The 19,522-nt window shown below is 34.5% G+C and overlaps 1 protein-coding gene across 2 annotated transcripts in view; it reads right to left on the bottom strand.

Annotated features, from left to right (window-relative positions):
* Positions 1 to 554: 554 nt before the first annotated feature.
* Positions 555 to 19,522, bottom strand: part of LOC106154110 (polypeptide N-acetylgalactosaminyltransferase 1) — a 32,133-nt gene continuing 13,165 nt past the window's right edge. Inside the window, exons 2-14 of one of the 2 annotated variants that reach the window (XM_087013825.1) lie at positions 17,433 to 18,047; positions 15,292 to 15,460; positions 14,608 to 14,777; positions 13,495 to 13,599; positions 9,809 to 9,911; positions 9,184 to 9,354; positions 8,708 to 8,825; positions 6,203 to 6,383; positions 5,190 to 5,329; positions 4,619 to 4,717; positions 3,252 to 3,386; positions 1,251 to 1,329; positions 555 to 910 (exon numbers count right to left, since the gene is read on the bottom strand). In XM_087013825.1, the coding sequence (XP_086869951.1) occupies positions 828 to 910; positions 1,251 to 1,329; positions 3,252 to 3,386; positions 4,619 to 4,717; positions 5,190 to 5,329; positions 6,203 to 6,383; positions 8,708 to 8,825; positions 9,184 to 9,354; positions 9,809 to 9,911; positions 13,495 to 13,599; positions 14,608 to 14,777; positions 15,292 to 15,460; positions 17,433 to 17,655 (1,776 nt within the window). In that variant the 5' untranslated portion in view covers positions 17,656 to 18,047 and the 3' untranslated portion in view covers positions 555 to 827. Of the gene's footprint in view, positions 911 to 1,250; positions 1,330 to 2,899; positions 3,041 to 3,251; positions 3,387 to 4,618; positions 4,718 to 5,189; positions 5,330 to 6,202; positions 6,384 to 8,707; positions 8,826 to 9,183; positions 9,355 to 9,808; positions 9,912 to 13,494; positions 13,600 to 14,607; positions 14,778 to 15,291; positions 15,461 to 17,432; positions 18,048 to 19,522 lie in introns of both variants that reach the window. The other variant, XM_087013824.1, reaches the window with a different exon arrangement.

The raw sequence follows: 19,522 nt of genomic DNA, 5'->3' as shown, positions 1-19,522 counted from the left end.
CACCTAAAAATTACTTGCTTGGAAATTGTCTCAAATTATTCAAAAAATTATTTGAAATTTAGTGAATGTTTTAGGTTGAACTCAGAATGACCAGGTGACCACAATTCACTGGTTTTCTCGTCAACTTTTTAAAACATATTGCATAGAAGTTGCAGCACAATAAGGCCTATCTTTTTGTAAACTGCATCTTGGCTTATTTTATGTATGCTTACTACACTTGCTTCACGATAAGCAAAATACAACGCAAAATCTATCTAAAACTCATAACCATTTGAAAGAATCTGCATCAGGGCTTCTTTGGTCCATTATTTCTTCAATTATTAACTGATAAGACTATTACTTCCAATTCAATGTCCAATCTATGATCTTCTTACATAAGGTACATGTTAATTTAACTACTTTGGTGTTCCTTCACCAAAACTGTTATGTGGAACACACGTTAGTATCTAAACACTGTACTTCTCCATATCAACAGCACAGTGCCATCACAGTTGTATCTTATGTTAGCTATCTGATTTCCAGTCCACGTTCCTTCTGATGTAAATTACTCTGGCATTAATTTGTTGTGCCTAATTAATCAATTAAAACTCATCTGAGATAGTTACTTAAAACTCGAGCTGTGGACACGGTAGGTTCGAGCAATGCTTCTTCCAGACTTTTACACCACATGTACATGATCCATTACAAAAGTACATTTATTTATATGTGCGTAGACCCCCTCCAGAAGCTATCCACCATACTGAATATGGCTGCCATTATGGTTTTGTTATCCTGATTAGGTTTTTATACAAAATCCCCAATTTGCAATAGACTAGAAACTGCTAAGACTATAGATGCTTGTCACCAAAATTTTTATTCCAGTCTATGTCGCTCATTATCCACTTCTGGGATTGATCTCCTCTGCAGGGACCTGAAATAAGACGACTCAGGAGGTAATAAAGATTGGGCTTAAAAAGTGACATCTGACCTCTGTTAATTAATAATCAATAATGGAAATCACACTTATCATTCACAACTTCCAGCATTACAAGTACCAGAGAAATGTAAATTTGAAAGAAGCTGAGGCAAATTCAATAATGTTGAATACTTATTTCCCATTCAGTTGAATTAAAGATAAAAAATCGATACATGATGTCAATTTTTCTTGTTTTAATGTACATGCATCAAATTTGTAAATTGGGGTGAAAAAACTTGCTACATAACATTTATCCTTTACATCCACTGATTGAGCTTGTCTTGCAAGATCTTACCTATAGACGGTGAATCTTTGGCAGATTCCTGTGGAGCACCTAAACATTGGTTGGAATTTACATGACGAATTTCTTCAGTCTGAAAAAGATAACATGAACACATATGAAATCATGACAAAAACATTATACCACAAAGCTAGTACGCATGACAAACATTTTAAAATTACAAATAAGCATCTGAGTGGTTTCATTTTTTATATAGATCATTTTATTCACTTTTTAGTTTTTCCGTATTAAAGACAAATTACTGACAATCTTAAATTAGAAAAATATTGAAATGTCACATGTTCAATAATGATAACTTTATCAGAAATGCATCCATATAAGAACATGGGTTGTAATCATACATAAAACACAGCATATGATCAATATTTGTTCATCTACTTGTCTAGAAATTAATGCTAAATACAACAATAAAAAGCACTACAAGCAAAATTGTGCAATTAAAAAGAGCAAATAAAAATTAGTCAAAGAAATAGTAAAAGATGACACAAATATTCCAAAGTGATTCCACCCCAATGTCCATATCAATATATCAAAGTTTCACTTTATCTATTTCTGCACTAGCTTAAAAATTGGTCAGATTACAATCATTACTAATAAAAAAAGAAAAAAAAAAGAATTCCAATGCAGAAATTGAAAGTTTGAAACTTTAATTTATTAATATAAATACTGCACAGTATTCACAGCACATGAATGTCACATGAAACATGGGTTATCTAGAGCCCGCCCACCAGCAACTAACATTTCACCTCTGCCCTTGATTCACTCTGAACTTGGAATATATTTTTTGGATTTGAGAAGACACATGATCATCTTTGAAAAATACCTATCCAAGAATCATCAAAGATGGGGCAAAATTAATTGTATGTTCTGTAATTATGCCACATTTTCATCATGATCTAATCCAAGGCATCCTTAAATAACACCTGTAAGTTCCATATTAAAACCAAGAGCCAACAAATATGTGGCAAGCTATTTGAAAATGTTGTTCTCCTTACTCATAGAGTGCCATCATCCCTTCAAACAGCAAGTGACATTGTTTTTTCACTTGAAGGAATATGCAAATATTCAAGAAATTTATCATGCTGGAAAAATTTTACCTACTGCAAAGTAATAAATAAATAAATAAATAAATAAATAAATAAATAAATAAATAAATAAATAAATAAAACCTTTTGGTCGCTAAACCTTATCCAACTAAGTCTTCTTCCTTCACGCTGTAGGTTAATGAAAATAGTGTACAACCCTTATACCTTATACCCAGGATAATTCTATTTAACCCCCAAACCTTTCAACATAAACCTTTTAATGTTGGCCACCAACCAGAAATATAATTCTGAAGCCTTGTTATCCTTCACCAAATATCTATGATATGGCATAGTATGATATATGATAGAGAAAAATTCCCAGCAGCCTACTATTGAGTAGCATATCTAGACTATGGCAGGTAAGGCACCCATGTTCTGGGTGCCATGTATAGAGGGCACCACTGACAAGCTTTTCTGAACTTTTTTTAAGATGACCGATGTTAATACAGGGGCGCTATTTATTTCAGTGCTTGCCATAGGTCTTAATTTTCTCATAATCACACCCTCTTCTAGTGAACTATAATAATGAAACCTGTAGCCCTTCTCCTAGTTCAATACCTCTCTATCATACTTCCAACGTTGTGCACCACCATGTCCGTTACAATTCAGCATCTTAATGTCGTAATGCAGTCCCATACGGAAGGGCTCTAGACAAAGCCCATCCGTCATAATTTCTTCTTTTCTGGTATAAGAGAACACCTAGAAGACCAAGAGAAACGGAAAAAGACAATCAGGAAACGGAAATGCTACTAAAGAGGTGCAGTGAGGTTGGTCCCCCGTGCCTATGTGAGAGAGGCAGCCAGCTACACAACGGTTTCCATGCCTGGAGGAAGAAAAGAGAGCAACTCTGGTGGCACGGTGGGATCTCGGTGGGGTTTTTATTCCCACCCGAATATATACATAAGTATACCTCCTTGTTATATTCCCAGAGTTGGTTTCCACCCATTCCGTGGCATGAAAATAGTTTGACGGGACCGTTGATGGCGGACACATCCAGACAGAGGTCGTCCATTTGTAATGCCTTCTTCTTTGTGAATGAAAATATCTGCAAGAGAGAAAGCATGAGTTCTATGGGTAAAAACACCATCACCAGGGGATACCTAACAATACAGAGATTGTGGGATAAATCAACAGGGTGTACTAGAGAGATGAAGCAAGGATAATTTGGCAATTAGGAGGGAGGGTGCAAGCCCCAGAAAACTACACAACAAAAATAGAATATTTAGAGACTCAGATTCCAATATTGGATTAATAATATTGTTAATTATTATTATAAATAATTCAAAAACTTGATATAATAGAACAAAAAGGGTGAGATGACAGTAGGCCCTACTTATAATTGTTGAAATTTGTTGGACTTCACAATTTGTTTGATTTATAGAAATTGAGCAGAACATTTTAGGAAGCAAGGACTTTTATTAATGTAATACTGGGCAAATCAATAAACAATGATTAAATGAAAAAAGTTAAACAATTATTCAATACAGTACTATGGTCATATTATATGAAAAAGATTTATCTGAAAGTTAAAATGAATTGGTTTTATTTTGTCAAAAAGTTTTTTTTTTTATAACTATCAGTAAAAAAAATGAACAGTGAAACATAATAGTAACTGCTATTATCATAAAAAGAATATATACTTACTGGAAGAAAAAAAATGCAACAGACTCTGCATAACTAAGATATTTTGGGACCAGGAAACTTCTTCAGTTATGTTAAAATTTAAGACAATGTTCACATGCCTTTCAGCTAATATGATAAAAATCCATCCCATCTGACTTCTGTGAGATTATATATTTGTTACAATTTGAGAAATGTAATGACAAGATAAGCAGAGATTGCTGCATTTTAAGCACACAAAAATGTAAAACATTAACAGCCTAATCACTATACAATTATGCCTGAAGAAGACATTAAAACAAAATTGACATAACACATTGATAATTTTACATTAAAAGGATAACTAGGAAATATAAAGCACTGAGATACTACAATAAAATGGTTGTTCTAATAAATTCATTTGGAATTTAAAAAATGTGAACTGTTCATCCAAAATCTAATAATTTTACCAATGGAATGGTGCATGCACATTAACAATAACAATTTGAAATCAAATAAGTTTTCACTTAAAAAATATATATTGTAAATTACGTATTGAAAATAAAAATAATAATACAAAATACCTGCAATACTTTATTTTAGAAAATTCAAAATGGCTGACAAATTTAAGACGGCCAACTGAGTATGTACTTTATGAAGACATATATTTGTGATTACCTGATTTCCTCCCATGCCATGACAAGATACCACCCCCACCTTCTCTCCAGCCTTGCGCCCCATGGTGTCTATACATTGGCCTGTTTGCTTATTTCTTATCTAGAACAAATGAGATGAAGATAATTAAAAAAAAAAAAAAAAAAAAAAAAATTAATAACAGTATACGTGGTGAAATTTAGATGCCATTTCCATACACACCAATGGTCTATGTAGATCCACCCAATCCTGCCGGGACTCTCACTTAGTGCAATCAGCCTCCTCTTCTTTCCAACATATTGGTATAATCATCAGCTTTTTGTATTCTACTTAATGCCAGGAGGCAGCTTGTCATTCAGTTAAACAAATTGCAGTCATTCAGAGTCTCTGATGAATTGGGTCAATCCACATTGACCGATGGTGTCCATGGGGCGCTACATTGTTTTCATGCATGTGTGTGTGTGTGTGGGGGTGGGGGGGGGGGGGTGGGGGGGGTGTGTATGGGCAAGTGTGAGCATGTACAGCCTAGCATATGGGATCCTAAATACAAAAGATACATTTCAAAATAGAAGAACATACAATAACATCCACTTACCTCTCCTAAAGAGTAATAATCCAAAGGCATCTGGGACTCTGGGTATATATGTTCTAGATACCATCTAAAACTCTTGCATTTTAATCTTTCTCTTAATTGTTTTCTCTCTGTCACGTCTCCAACATCTGTATTTTTTACACCTACAATATGAAGCAATAATATGCATCTTTCCGATTCACACTGACCTTCAAACACCAACATTTATCAACAAATTACAACAAAAATTCTTCACAAGTGTCACCCAACAATCTTATTCTCCTGAACACCAATGACACTTAAAATAAACAATTCTTTCACTCCAATGATAAGAACATTTTTTTCAATATGTTATGTTCTGAATAAAAAAGTCAAATCAGCAACAAAGATTTTGTACTTGATAAAGACCTTTACCTTGAAAATCATGTAACCACAGAGTCAAACAGCCTACATCAATTTAAAATTTAAGTTGAAACTAATCAAAACATGTTAGCATTATATTAAAGGTCTGTGACTTTACAAAAGCAAGCATTGATGTTGTGCAGTAAAATAAACAAATTAAAACGAAACACAGAAAAAACATTGAATAATATTTAAACAATATTTCTGAACATGCTTCTACAATCACAAAAAATTCTGACAATCAAAAATTCACAACCAGAGAAAACACATGGCTAACAAGACAATTACACATGGAATGCATATGAACTATAAATTATTCTAGCAATAAAATGCATCAGTGGTCATAAACAATGGTTTTTCTCAATAAAAATATAAATATATAAATGAATAATAATCAGCAAACATTGGTTGCATAAAGGAAAAGCATTCATATTAATTAAATCATTTAACATGAAAAAAATTCCCCACTGTGAGACACTGTAGCACATTACAACAGAGTAATGCATTTTATCACATGAATAACTTATAACAACAAATAACACATTAGAGAGAGAGAGAGAGAGAGAGTGAGAGACTTAATTTTTAGATCATCAAATATTCAGTAGCCTTTACTTCTTATAATACACACAACCAACCTGGGTTTATCTTATAAAAGAAATCTTTATAGTCATCCAACCAAACTTCCACAGTTCTCATTGCATTGTGGTTTAAAATCTTCACCACTCCACCTGGCCACGAGTACGGGGATACTTTACGAAACACATGCCCTACGCGGGAGCACGTGGCTATAACGATTTGCCCCCCACACATCCAGACCTAAAAACAACATCAAAGGAAACAAAGAGGCAGTGAAATATAGGCTTGACAACATATAGAGGATACAATGATATATCAAAGTAGAAAGGGATGGCTAAAAAAAAAAGCCAAAGCGCTATAAATTAGCCGGTCATACCTGCAAAGAAGATTCATGCATATTAATATAAAATCTTTGTTGAAAAAAATTGCCAAGTGGCGACATGCCTGATCACATGCTCCAAATTAGCCAATCAAATGACATGTAAGTGTAAAGCACAAACCACATGCATGCAGCCATGCTTCATGATTTAGACATTATAATACAGGAAATACTTTAAAGTACTTCTAAATAAGGGATTTCTTGAGCCCCATCAGAACAAAAACTCATCTTGATAGTTGTTGACACGATGGATAACCTTCAGACAAAATGTGTCTGTTATTTACCATCAGATGGCACCACCAGTATCAGGCGTCTATGTTTTTAAACCATGGGGGATGTTGAAAAAGAAAAGACCCAGACATTGTGAACTTTGCATGAATGAATGTCATGTAGCTTGGGAGTTACACCATGTCTGGGTCTCTTGTTTTGATTGGTACCTGTCATAATACAAGTCAAATACACTGGCAGTCAGGAAGGCCTGTGAGTAAGGCATCCTAATGTACTTTGCAGGGGCAGATTAAGGCCGTCTTCTGGGTCTTCCAGAAGACTGTCAGATTTTCAAGTTTACACTGACAGGCATGTTATTTTTTCTGTCAGAAGTCGTTCAAAAGTGGAGAATGGATCTACCATGATAATTTGAAAGACTGGCAAAAAATATCTCTGGATTCACCCCTGCTTTGTATATGTGCACTTCACATAAACCTTGTTGACGCCGTGTCAGCTAACTATCAAGGTGTTCTTTGTCCCAAAAGGCCTCTTACCATCCCTTGCATTGTAAGAACATTCACAATCTCAACTACCCATATAAAGTAGCATTCAGACAAACTCAACTCAGACTATCATGTCTCTAGATGATCTCATTAATTCAGAGGAATTACGGAAATTAATTTAATTTTGATGATCTAAATCCTCCATCTTCCAGTTAAAACCGACTTACACTAATTAAGTCATTCAATTTACTTGTCTGGTAGCTTCATTTAGACCTTATGTCTGGCTTTTTTCAGTGTGTCTCAATGCTCTTTCAGATAATTTGAGATGGTGAGATGGAGGGAGAATCACATTATTATGACTCATGCAACAGAGATGAGCTAGTGCTACCAATTATACAAACGTGCTGTCACTGTTAACACTGTCTGTCAATCTTCAAAAGGGAAAATCCATTCTTATTCAATTCTATTTTTCAAAAATCGTGAATAAAATTTACTCCAACTTATTCAATTTTATCCCATCACAATGCAAAAAATAAATTTTTTACCCTCAACAATTAACCAAATGGATTTCCTCCTTTACAAAAAGACAGAATTTGTAGCATTCCAAGGACAGCAAACTACCTGGATTAATCTTAAAATAAAAATCCTTCCAGTTATCCATCCAGACCTCTATTAACCTGGCATTGTTATGGTTAATGATATGACCCGTGCCACCAGGGAAAGTATAGGGCGTTGCTTTGCGAAACACGTGCCCAACATGCGAACACGTGACTATTAGTAGAGTTCCACCACACATCCAAATCTAACACAGCAGATGGAAGGGGGAGAGAGAAGAAAGAGCGAGGATGAAAAAATTGGGTAATTTGATAAGGTAACTTTTGTTTTTTTTTTAAATTTATAAAACAGGTGGACATGGCTTGGCCATTAAAAATTTAAATTTTCAAACAAAGATGACTGCAAGTGTTATACAGTATTTTGTGCAATCTGCGACAGTTATAAGAATGGAGTTAGTTCAGAAGGTGAATTAGTAAAATTGTTAACTTAAAACCATAAACGAATTAATATTTGCTTTTAGGCATATTGTTATATAGTCAAAAATGTTAGTGGTCTAATTATGAATTATAAACAATTGTGCAAACATATATCACCTGTATGGTGAAAAACATTGATATCTTTCTTCATTAACTTTATTTCTACCTTGTATAATATAATAATATGATGATAAACAAAATATAATTAATTGAAATAGTTCATATTAAAACAGACTAAATATTTGAACTGATCCACATGTTATCCCACAAGTTAAAGGTAACCACGCCCACTCCCTGCACTTTCTGTAACTCAAGGCTCATGCCACGCCTAGTCATATCTGTTTCAACCAATCATTACTGACTTTACCAATATGCTAACTCTGAAGGCATGTCTATCAAGGTCTCCCAGCCTCTCTTCCTTTAAAACCCCACCCATATACTCACTCTGAATGACATTTCCAAGTTTTCTCCTCCCCAAATGTCCATACCATTGTCATATGAACCAATGTCGTAGAAGTACTGCCTGTCAATCGCAAATAGTCCTCCTGCCATGGTGGGAGACCTGAGAAATTCAACATAAAATTCCACATTATATAAATATGCTCTCTTTAAAAAGACAGCTAAAACGAGAGCAATTTGTCCCCAAAAATATAGGTGTCTGTAAAGACAAAGTTACAATATTTCAGGGGATCAAGTGTTATAAAACATGAATATTACTTTCTCAGGGAACAGTGTTGGTAAAATATCTAGTTTCATCCCTTTTACAAGTTCACTTCCAACCGTTTGAACCATTCAAAAACTTGTCATTCTCTCAAAATAGTGCATTACACACAATGTAAAAAGGGCCATGGAGACTGTTCACAATGAATTTTGCTCTAGCTAGGCGGACAAAATCCATTCTGAATGGTCCCTTAGAGTACCGTGTAGGTATAGTCCTGTCTCCCCCTCTCCTCTCCAGTTCTCTCTGGGGTACAGGGTACCACCGAAAGTTCAGCTTCCAGTTAAACCCTCCCCATGTCATGTCTGAGCCTGTGATGTACTCAAATGTCTCATCACTTATCACATCTATAATGGGACAGACCACCGTCTTCCTGGAATAAATAAATAAATAAATAAATAAATAAGCATTTCACTTTTTTTTCAAATTCATAAAAAAGTGGACTGTATTATATAGATAGATTAAGTTGAAAACTCAGCACTTTCTGATACCACACAAAACATTTAGAGATATTTCAGATATAAAGACATGAACATTTTAATTTTTGGTCAACCACTGACAAGTATTATATAATTACATAGGCTGAATTATACAATTATAAATATTATAAGTCATAATGGAGGATGCACACTCCCTAAAAAAGTGTTGAAAATGGTAATGCCACAAAAAAATAAATAAATAAATAAAAAAAAATAATAAAAAATAAAAGAATGATGATCAAGAACAAGAAGAAACTGCTTAGATACAACCAGTAAAATTCTCCCAGTTCTGTGAAATTGCTGTGCACCAGTTTCTATTGGTTTCAAAGCCTCAACATAGCAACTTACTTGTCTTTATAGATTTCATATAACATGGGCTCTAACCATCCAGTCGTGCATTCGCAATGTGCATCCAAGAATGTAATGACCTTCCCCTTGGCTCTCCCAGCACCTGAGATTAACAAATAACATTAGAGACATTTTAAACGGATAAAAACTCTTTGAATCAGAATCATATTTCACAATAAATGCACTGTAAACAACTTACAGAAACATAACACATTCTTTTTTACCACCAAAATGGTGAATATCGCAATTATTCTGGAATCTCTGCTTGTCATAGGACCTCGTGACCTCCACAGATGACTACCTAAGATTCCCATAATCTCTTGAGAACACATACCTCAGTTTAGAAGCCATCTAAATTCTAATAATACGATTTTTTTTAGTTATTAGATATCTCCTTGAACAATAAGAAGGATAGACAAGCCATGATAATTTTCACTTTATTATAGTGATGGGCAAATTGCCAAAGCCTATTGTGAAAAATTGAATTATGACAAGTCAGTGCTACTTTACTTCTCTCTCTCTCTTTCTCACTTGCTCTCTCTGGGAATCCTAATGCTATGTACTGATTGAAATTTGTTAAAATAAAGAAAGAAAGAAAGGAATAAAGAAAGAAAGAAAGAAGGAGGGATAAATCTAGAAAAACGCTATGCAAACTCCTATACTAAAAATGTAAGTATAAATTCTATTTGGCAGTTACAAGCCCATACCTACAATCTAAAACACTGATCTTAATTTTTTTGACTGATGATCTGTAAAGTTACTTTTCTTCGTTAAATAACAACATGAATTTAGGAACTGAAGCTAAAAGAAAGATAACCACCAACCAGTGCTGCCCTCTATCTGCAGGAGCAATTCTGCAGAACTCTCCCTAATTAGATAACACAGTCTGAAACTCAACAAATCTATTGGGTAATCACATTACTGTGAAATGGGATCCAATTCTGGCTTCTTAAATGGCAAATGGCTGTGCTCTCAGAAATTGGTTTTAGCAGCACACAAGACTTATTATCTGAAAGAGAAATATCACCTAAAAAGAGTCTTGTTGATGAGATATCATATTCTATTCTCAATTGTGGAACAGCATGCGAAATAGCATCTTTGACAGGTATATGACTAGATTCAAACATAGGGAACAGCCTGAAGGACAAAGACTCTAGTCTTGCGTGATGCAATCGCGACATTTGAAAATGCCAGTATTTGATGCCGCTTGGAATCTACTTTTACAACATAAACGGTTCCTGTAAAATCAAGTCCCTCTTGCCTAATGGTACCTAGAACAAGGAGTTTATCACTTAACCTTGCAAACCCTAATAAAGTTGATGAGTGCTATTTGTTCTACTGCCGATATTAACTGATCGGCATCATGAAAAACCCATTCCTGAAGGTTTTTGTGAAATATGTGATTGAAGTGGCCCTGGATGTTGTTAAGAAAAAAGTTCTCTTAACATTGGTATCAAACCCTAAATAAACCTGAGCTGTTCTAAATTAAAGCGTGACAAATATCTAGAGCCAAAGTTCCAGATATACATGTCCCATATAAATGTGAACCCGGGCCCTTCTTTAATGATATTTGCTGATCAGAAGAAAAAAACTCAAATACACGACTTGAAAGCAAGGTTTATGGCACATCCACGTATCCTACATATACATACACATAGTATTTCAGTGCTATAAATCACAAAGTATTACAGTATTCTCTGAATCATGATGTATTCATTAGGCAATCATTTTTCTTTGATTGAATTAAGAGAGAATTATGTGTAATAATAATGGAAATAAGTGATGTAATAGTGGAGAAAAAAACACCTATTTTACAAAGAAAATGAAAGCCAAAATTCAAAGCAGGTCAGGTAAAGTAAAACTGAAAAACAATGGTGGTGCCATTAATACTGGTACTTTTATAGATAGTTGTGGAAAAAAATAAACGTGGTATAATACCTCCATCTCATGACTTCAACAAAATATAGACTGCATAGGAAATGATTTTTATCAATAGTGCATGTAACAACAACATCAAAGGACTGGCTTAAAGATTAAGTGGCCCCCTTTCCATTTAACTGTAGCCCTCACAACCAAAAGTTCAACTAATAGTATCTTATCATAAGCATATAAATGTTCTTGTCAATATTTAGACCAAGCCAGCTCAACTGTTATATATATTCTTTTTATTTGAACTGTTTCGCAATGATATGAAGAATTGTTCAAAGCTATGATCATGATTCTAATGCAGATCCAAACATTTCACTGGCTGAGTACTAAACAGACCCTCTGACACCAACAGAAACAAAATCTGATTATGGACGAATAAGTAACGAATATAATTTATCCTGATTGTATTTTCATCGATTCTATCATCATTATTGTTTTACTGTAATCATATTATGGATTTTTATAACGTATCCAGACAGTGCGTAATGTTCAATCTGAATTGGAAAAGAAAGGCAAAACTGAAGCGTTAGAAAGTGGCCTTTTTTGGCAAAAAATAAAAATAAATAAATAAAAATAAATAAATAAATAAGTTTAAAATAAAAAAATAGAAATAAATTAATTAATTAATTAAATTAAAAATTTGGAGAGTAACATATTCAGTGTCATTTTATGTCTGGAAATAAATTGCCAAAATCCAAAGTGTTAAATTTAGGGAAGTGAAAAAAAAAAGGGACAGGTTATTTTTTTAAACTTTTTGTTTGTTGTCTGAATGAAAATTGTCAAAATAATGTTACTTACAGCTAGGTTAAAATTAACATGAGTTTCTGACCTAATAAAAATTATAAAAGAAATTTCAATATAGCAAAATAAATAAATAAATAAAAATAAAATAAAATAAACAGCCTTCTTAGCCGATCTGCAAGTAAAAAAGGTTAAAAAGAAGGCTCCGGCTTACTAGTATCAGAGCCAACTGAATGTCTGAGGCTATGTGACACATGTACCACAAACATGATTAACAACATTCCATAACACCCTATTGTGTACAAAGCAATAGAATAAAGGACACCTAGGGCTGGGTGCTACATTACCTCACTGAAAATGAAACTCTTCTATTTCATAATACTGTTCCCTCTTAAAATAACTTGTTTTGTCAAACTTGGAAACAAAGGCTATTCACATAAAAAATACACTGATAGGATTACGTATTTTTCTAAAGGTGAAAATGGCTCAGAAGACAGTGTTTGACTGATCACAAATGACATTTTCAAATTTCACCAGACATACTGAAAAAGCAGATCTTTAAGAAGCAAACTTTCCAAGACAAAAATGTCACCTCTTGTTACAGGAAACATAAACATGAATATAAAAGACAAAAGAAAAGTCATAAAATCAAAATGGAATAAGAACGTCATCATCATCATGAAATTCAAATTACTTTCAACCCCAAAGCGTACATGTCAAACCATTATGGGACTGGCATACAGCAGTATGTCTAAAAGTCAACTGAAATGTTTTAGAAGTTCACGATGTCAGTGTAACATGTTAAGTTTCATGACAATGAAAAAAATACTGTCAAGCTTACTCTTTCAATTGTGACATATTTTATTCTTTTTTTTTCAACATTTTATTAGCCTTCAAGGGGGAGGGGGGGCTTTAATAAGTCTAAATTCTCTGTCACACACACACACACACACACACACACACACACACACACACACACACACACACACACACACTCTGTTATCCAGCTGTTTCACCTTTTAACCTGGCCCGGATCAGTCCACTTCTCTTCCCCATCCTCTCCACATGGACAGGCACTGGCAGCCGGGCTACTTCACGCTCTAGTTTCTTGCCCAAAAAATCTGAAAAAAAAAAAAAATAATAAAAATAAATAATAATAATAATAATAAATAAATAAATAAAATAAAATAAAATAATAAATGACAGATACATGATTGATAAGATTTTAAAACCAACAGGAATGAAAATTTAAGAAGTGTTTATTTATGCAAAATGTTTGTTCACATAATAAAGATTACACTGACACTCATTCATTGTTTTGTATTGTATTGTAAGGAATGGCAGACTGCAAAGGTCCTTCTAGCAAAACGGAATAATTCAAAATAAGATAACTACTATTTCACTAATAGTCTGTTATCTTTTATCTCCTATGAAATCAATTTGCATTTCCTTTGTCATTTCCACTGCCAGGCCTTGTAACCTTAAATGCAAGTAAAACTCGCTGATAGCCACTAGGGGCATACAACGAGATAATGTAAAATCAAACAATTTATTATGCCAGATGGATTCATTTGGCAGGGGACCTGAATTGTTATAACATGGAAATGCTTCTTGGTTTCCAATACCCCACAGCAAGTGGGCTGATAGGGATAAGATAACTTTACATTGACTGTTATCATGACGTTTGTTCTCAGTCTCTCTCTCATATGTTATTTGTTGTTATGTTATTCATGTGATAATTTAATGCATTATATTGTTGTTATTGTCTGCATTATTTTGTGCTACATTGTCTCACAGTGGGGAATTTTTCATGTTAAATGATTTAATTGATATGAATGCGATCCCCTAATGCACCCTATGTTTCCTGATTATATATACATATTTTCTATTGAGAAAAAACATAGTTTATTGCCACTGATGCATTTCATTGCTAGAATATTGTACGGCTCAACATTTAAGCTGGCCTGCTGGCCGGGGCCACTGAAAAAGTGAATTTCAGACCTGGGGTTACTGGCCTGAAGGGCAAATCAAATTCAGTGCACCAGTAATACGTAATATTTACCAGACTTCAGTGGCTTAAAGGGCCAGGGGAGAAAAAAATCACGTGTCAAGCACTGTATTGTACCAACCTCTCTCGCTGGCATCATCCACAAGGATAATTTCCTCTAAAAGATGGCGTGGTGAGCGTATGATGATGCTGTGAACAGTGCGCAGGAGGGTGGACCATGCCTCGTTGTGGAACACAATAACGACACTTGTCGTTGGCAGCTTGTCTACCGGGTAGTTCTTCTTCTTACAGCTGTAATTATAATAATAATAAGAAGAAGATAAAGAAATATGATTACAATAAGTGTTATATAATAAATGTGCATAAATTAAAAGATATTCCAGTATTAAAAACCTCAAATTTTCACAGATATATCAATCCTTAAACCTGATTCTGAGTTAAAAATTCCAAGTTTCTGAGTAATTCTCATTGTGTGGGGACAGAAAAACATTATCTTTTTTCTATATATGTAAATCGAGGTTGTATTCTGAGTGAGTCTTCAGGACAAGTCGACAGGTACTAGCAAACAGACCAATCCGTCTTTGAGTTACTAGAGACAAAAGGGGACCTTTTGCAATAAACCTGGAAAAAACTGTGAGCGCATGCATGCATGCTTGTGTGTGTATGTGTATGCGCGCTGATGTGTGTGTGTGTGTTTGGGGGGGGGGGGAGTGGGGAACAGGGAGAGTAGTAAGGAGAGAGCGAAATACAACAAATACAACACCTCAGTATCTAGATTACCTGAAGACTTTGATGTCCAACTTACCCCTCCATCCTCACATCTGGCAGTGTCCTGTTCAGTGCTATCATGTCACTGGCCATCAAGTTGAACTGATTGATTTTGAACATCTCCTTTGACTCTGCCTTCTTGTCCTCTGGAATGATCACAGGTTTGCCCATCTCTCCTGGGCCGTCTGGGGGCTTGGTATTAAATACTGGAAGAGATTCAGAGATCTGGGGATTAAATAAGTTCATCTGGGCGCAGGGTTTTTTTTCCTAGGATTAGGGCTACAGGTCATCTAAGATTATCATCTGTAATTTCCTACAAAATTTCAGGGAGTCCAAGCCATTATTAAAAAAAAAAAAAAAAGACATCCAGCTGTCTTTAAAACCATCGGCCAGGCCATCCAGTGATGTCGGCGGCCGTCCAAATGGCGGCTAGACAGTTTGCTGGGAAAAGCCTTGTTTGGGTGTACTTTCTAATTAGCTAAGGTTAAACAAGGATAATAACACTGAGGAAGACAGTGGACAAGAAGCAGCCAAGAAATTGTTCCACAATGAATTCTAACAGCAGTCTTTGCCATCCACAATGCTTATAAGTACTACTTACAAGTAAGAGGACCTATGAATGCAAATTCTTTTAATTTCCAATAAATATTTATCACTGTTATAATGAGTGGATCAAGCATGACGATAATTGATCTTGTGCAGAAACTGGAAAATTAGCTTGATAAATATTGTGTGTTACTCAAATCGTTTATTTTATATGTAAAGGAATTAATTCCCTCCCTTTCATTTTTATAGAAACATATTCTTGTGAGTTTTACACAATTTACTTTCTGTTTATCAGTAGTTCACATTGTATATAACGGTACTTACTAGTAAGACCGTCTTAAAAGGCAATCTTTTTCCATGCTTAATAAACAATTATCATATGACAAAGTTTGTGGTCTTTGTAATGTCAGTTAGACCAGATAAAATTGGTAAATTGGCTAACAGGTGTAGCCAACCCAAATTTTGATGAAATTAAAATTTTGTACCTTTTTTTCCATATGAAAAAAACTGCACTGGGTATTGGTTCGGTAAGTGAGAGAATTTACAACTGATGTTTTATGCTTTAAAACTATCCTAAATATGGGATAAAAAGCCCTCCTTAAAAATAAAAATAATATGTCCAAGAATAATAAGAATAAAAAAAAACAAAAAAAAAACTAAAATTTAGCTGCTATTCTCTTCAAACATATTACAAAAAAAACAAAACAAAAATTCTTCTACTAACCCTGTTTACAGAGAACTGCCACTTTTTTTCTAGTCTTACACCATTTTCCCCCAATCATCCCCCCCCCCTCCCACTCAGTCTCAGTCTTTTTCCCTATGCGACTTGTTGTAAGACTTTCACTCTCATTAGATGATGACGCTTCATTTCCTGAATTTTTCATACCATGAGTTTATTCCCGGGTGGCTAATTGACCGAGTGTTAGAAAATTAGGTCGTCGACTGCTGTAGGCCTGATTCTTTATTACAGGAGTCGCTTATCAATATCACACAACACATTTTTCAATATTCATTTCTCAAAATGTTGATCAATGTTACCTGTTCTCCAAATTTCTCTTTTTGATGAGAACCAAATTCACCTTTAAGAATTCTCTCAAAACCCTTTTGTCCATGTTACCGATAAAACCTTCCGGCAGGCAATCAATTTAATTTGCTTCAATGAAACGAGCATTTACCGTAACCAAATTTCCAGATTCATTTGTGTTGTGCAGCAACGCGGCAAAGACGTAGATGATTAGAAGCTAGATACAAGTGTCTTCTTGAGGAGCGGATAATTATAAAATCAATAATAGGTTCAAAGGAAAACCAAAAATTGTTCTCAGAAGATTACTGTGAGGAGATGCAGGAGAAAAATCTGTTTTTATAGATGGATGATCAATAAGTTTGTCTAACTATATTTACTATTACTAGTGCTTTCTAATTGCAGGATGGGAAAATCAAGAGTAGTGTGAGATTAAATTGCTGTAAATCAAAATCTAGTGTACTACGTAGTGCATCCATTGTGAGGTCCAAAATTATGCTTTTTTTTTAGCAGTAGAACTAAGGAAAAAAAATAAATGCATAAGATCATTATACCCATTTTCCCCATTTAAACTAAAATCTCCATCCAAGCACAACATACTGTACACCTACCTTTAGGTATCAAATTTTGCAAGAAACCTCCCTTTTTCTGTTTCTGCTGTATTAATCCTTCATTTGTGGTAACTTTTTCCCTGGGGTTATTATTACAGTTCACTGTGGATGTATTGTTCGTGCAGTCTGTATAATACATGAGAAGGAATACGTCCAATAAAAACCACACCAGTGATGTGGCTATCACAATTTTACAATACTGGAGCTTCAGTCGACTCACCATGCTGCTGCCTGTAATTGTCCTTGACCTTTAAAATGACCTTGAAATTAGCCTAATTATGCCTACAAGGCCCTTTTTTGCTTTCCTTTCAAATCAGATAATCTTAATGATTATAGCCTGTATATAGACAGAGCCTATTAAGATAATCTTATCTGCTGGCTGGTGATCCAATTTGTGTGGTACTGAACTCCTTTCTTCTTCAGAAATGACCTTGAACTTGACCTTCTAAATAAAATATTATTGCCAATTTTTGTGGACTTTAGTGAAATAAATTTTTTTGTAAGCTGTACTGGGATGGGAGTCTTATTTTGTTGCCATGGTGACTGAAGTCCAGATGTAGATTTTATCACAATGTTGCTCTTGTTTCCATGGTCACCACATGTTGATGTTCTATCCTGTAATGAAAAAAAATATAGAAATTGATCAGAATAATCCAATAAAATTCCACTTTCTCAGGACAGAAATACAGAAAAAGCCAAGTGCTTTCTGGAAATTCTTTGATAAGTTATAAGTTAAACTGAACGCAGACACTGTTATTTGGTTTGAAAAAAAAGTGCAGGTAATTGCACAAGCTCTAGAAAGTCTCCCTCAAAGAAATGAATTCTCTCACCACACATTCACTGTCTGCCTGAACAATGAAGAACATCAACCCACAATACTCTGTTCTATATATTCAACAGTCATTCTTTTCTGAAACATACTTCCCACAGTAAGTGTCATTGAAAAACCACAGCTACAATAACATTCCACCACGGAAATTACTATTGCTGTCACTCACACATAGAACCCTTCTTTTTTTTTTTTTTTCTTTTTCATTTTAAACGTGTTCAAGCTCTCACTTTCCAAGCAGATATGAAATTTTTCAGTCACTAAATGACTCTAGATTACCACAATCATTAACTTAAATTAGTTTGTTTTCTTTTCACCATCTAAGCACTGGAAGCTACAAAATCATTTGAAATCATGTGATCACTTTTAATTTGAATAAATCAGAAAACTGGGACACTGAATAAAATCACTTTTATTGTAATCAAATCAATTTTTAATTACAATCTCATCAGGAAAGTTTAGGGAAATGACAGTTTACCATATATAAAGGTAACCTGCAATCAACAAACTGTTTTTTCTTTGTTTTAATTTAATTTGAGAATATTCTTACAGTAGCTAGTGTAGTGAACAACCTCTCTCTGTACAGATTGTACAGAGTATGAAAAACAACCTCTTGAAATTATTCAATTGCCCACAATTGACTTCAGAGAACTTTGGTTTGTCTATGATGTTACCAGACTGATGTACATTACTTGCTAGGATTACCATCCATCTTTGTACAATAAGGACCCATTCACAACCACTTGATCTGTGGATTAACAGATCAGGGCTCTGTAACTTGAAAGCACTGCGAATTGCGATAGTGATATCACCTTTCATTTTGAGGCTATTATATGGCCCGGGTGAGTAAATCCCTAAGTTATGGAATAGAGGCGAATCACCATGCTTGCGCTCAGTCGCAATTAGCGATGCTTTTGAGTTACTGAGCCCAGATCTGCAGATCAAATATGGCCGACCTACTTACTAGTTACAGCTTGCTGCATAATTTTCAAACAGACAATGAATACATTCCCCATGGGGATTATGCTGCAAGCGTTCAAGTGGGTCGGCCATATTTGACCCGCAGATCAGTTAGTCTGTGGATCTAATTTGGTTGTGAATGCGACTTAAGTTCCAGGCATAATGCATATAAATCACCCATCAATCTTGGCAAGGAGTCATAACTTCTCCATTACCTGCTCAGATGATATTAAAATAACCAAGTAATTTCACTCAACTAGCAGTAAGAGTGACTGACTTTTGATGTTTCTCCAAAAAAATC

This window comes from Lingula anatina, chromosome 5 (genome assembly GCF_051362555.1).
Source record: "Lingula anatina isolate TDL-2025a chromosome 5, LinAna3.0, whole genome shotgun sequence".
Taxonomy (NCBI): Eukaryota; Metazoa; Brachiopoda; class Lingulata; order Lingulida; family Lingulidae; genus Lingula; species Lingula anatina.
The sequence above is the reverse complement of the archived record's forward strand: the minus strand, read 5'-3'. Positions and strand labels throughout refer to the sequence as shown.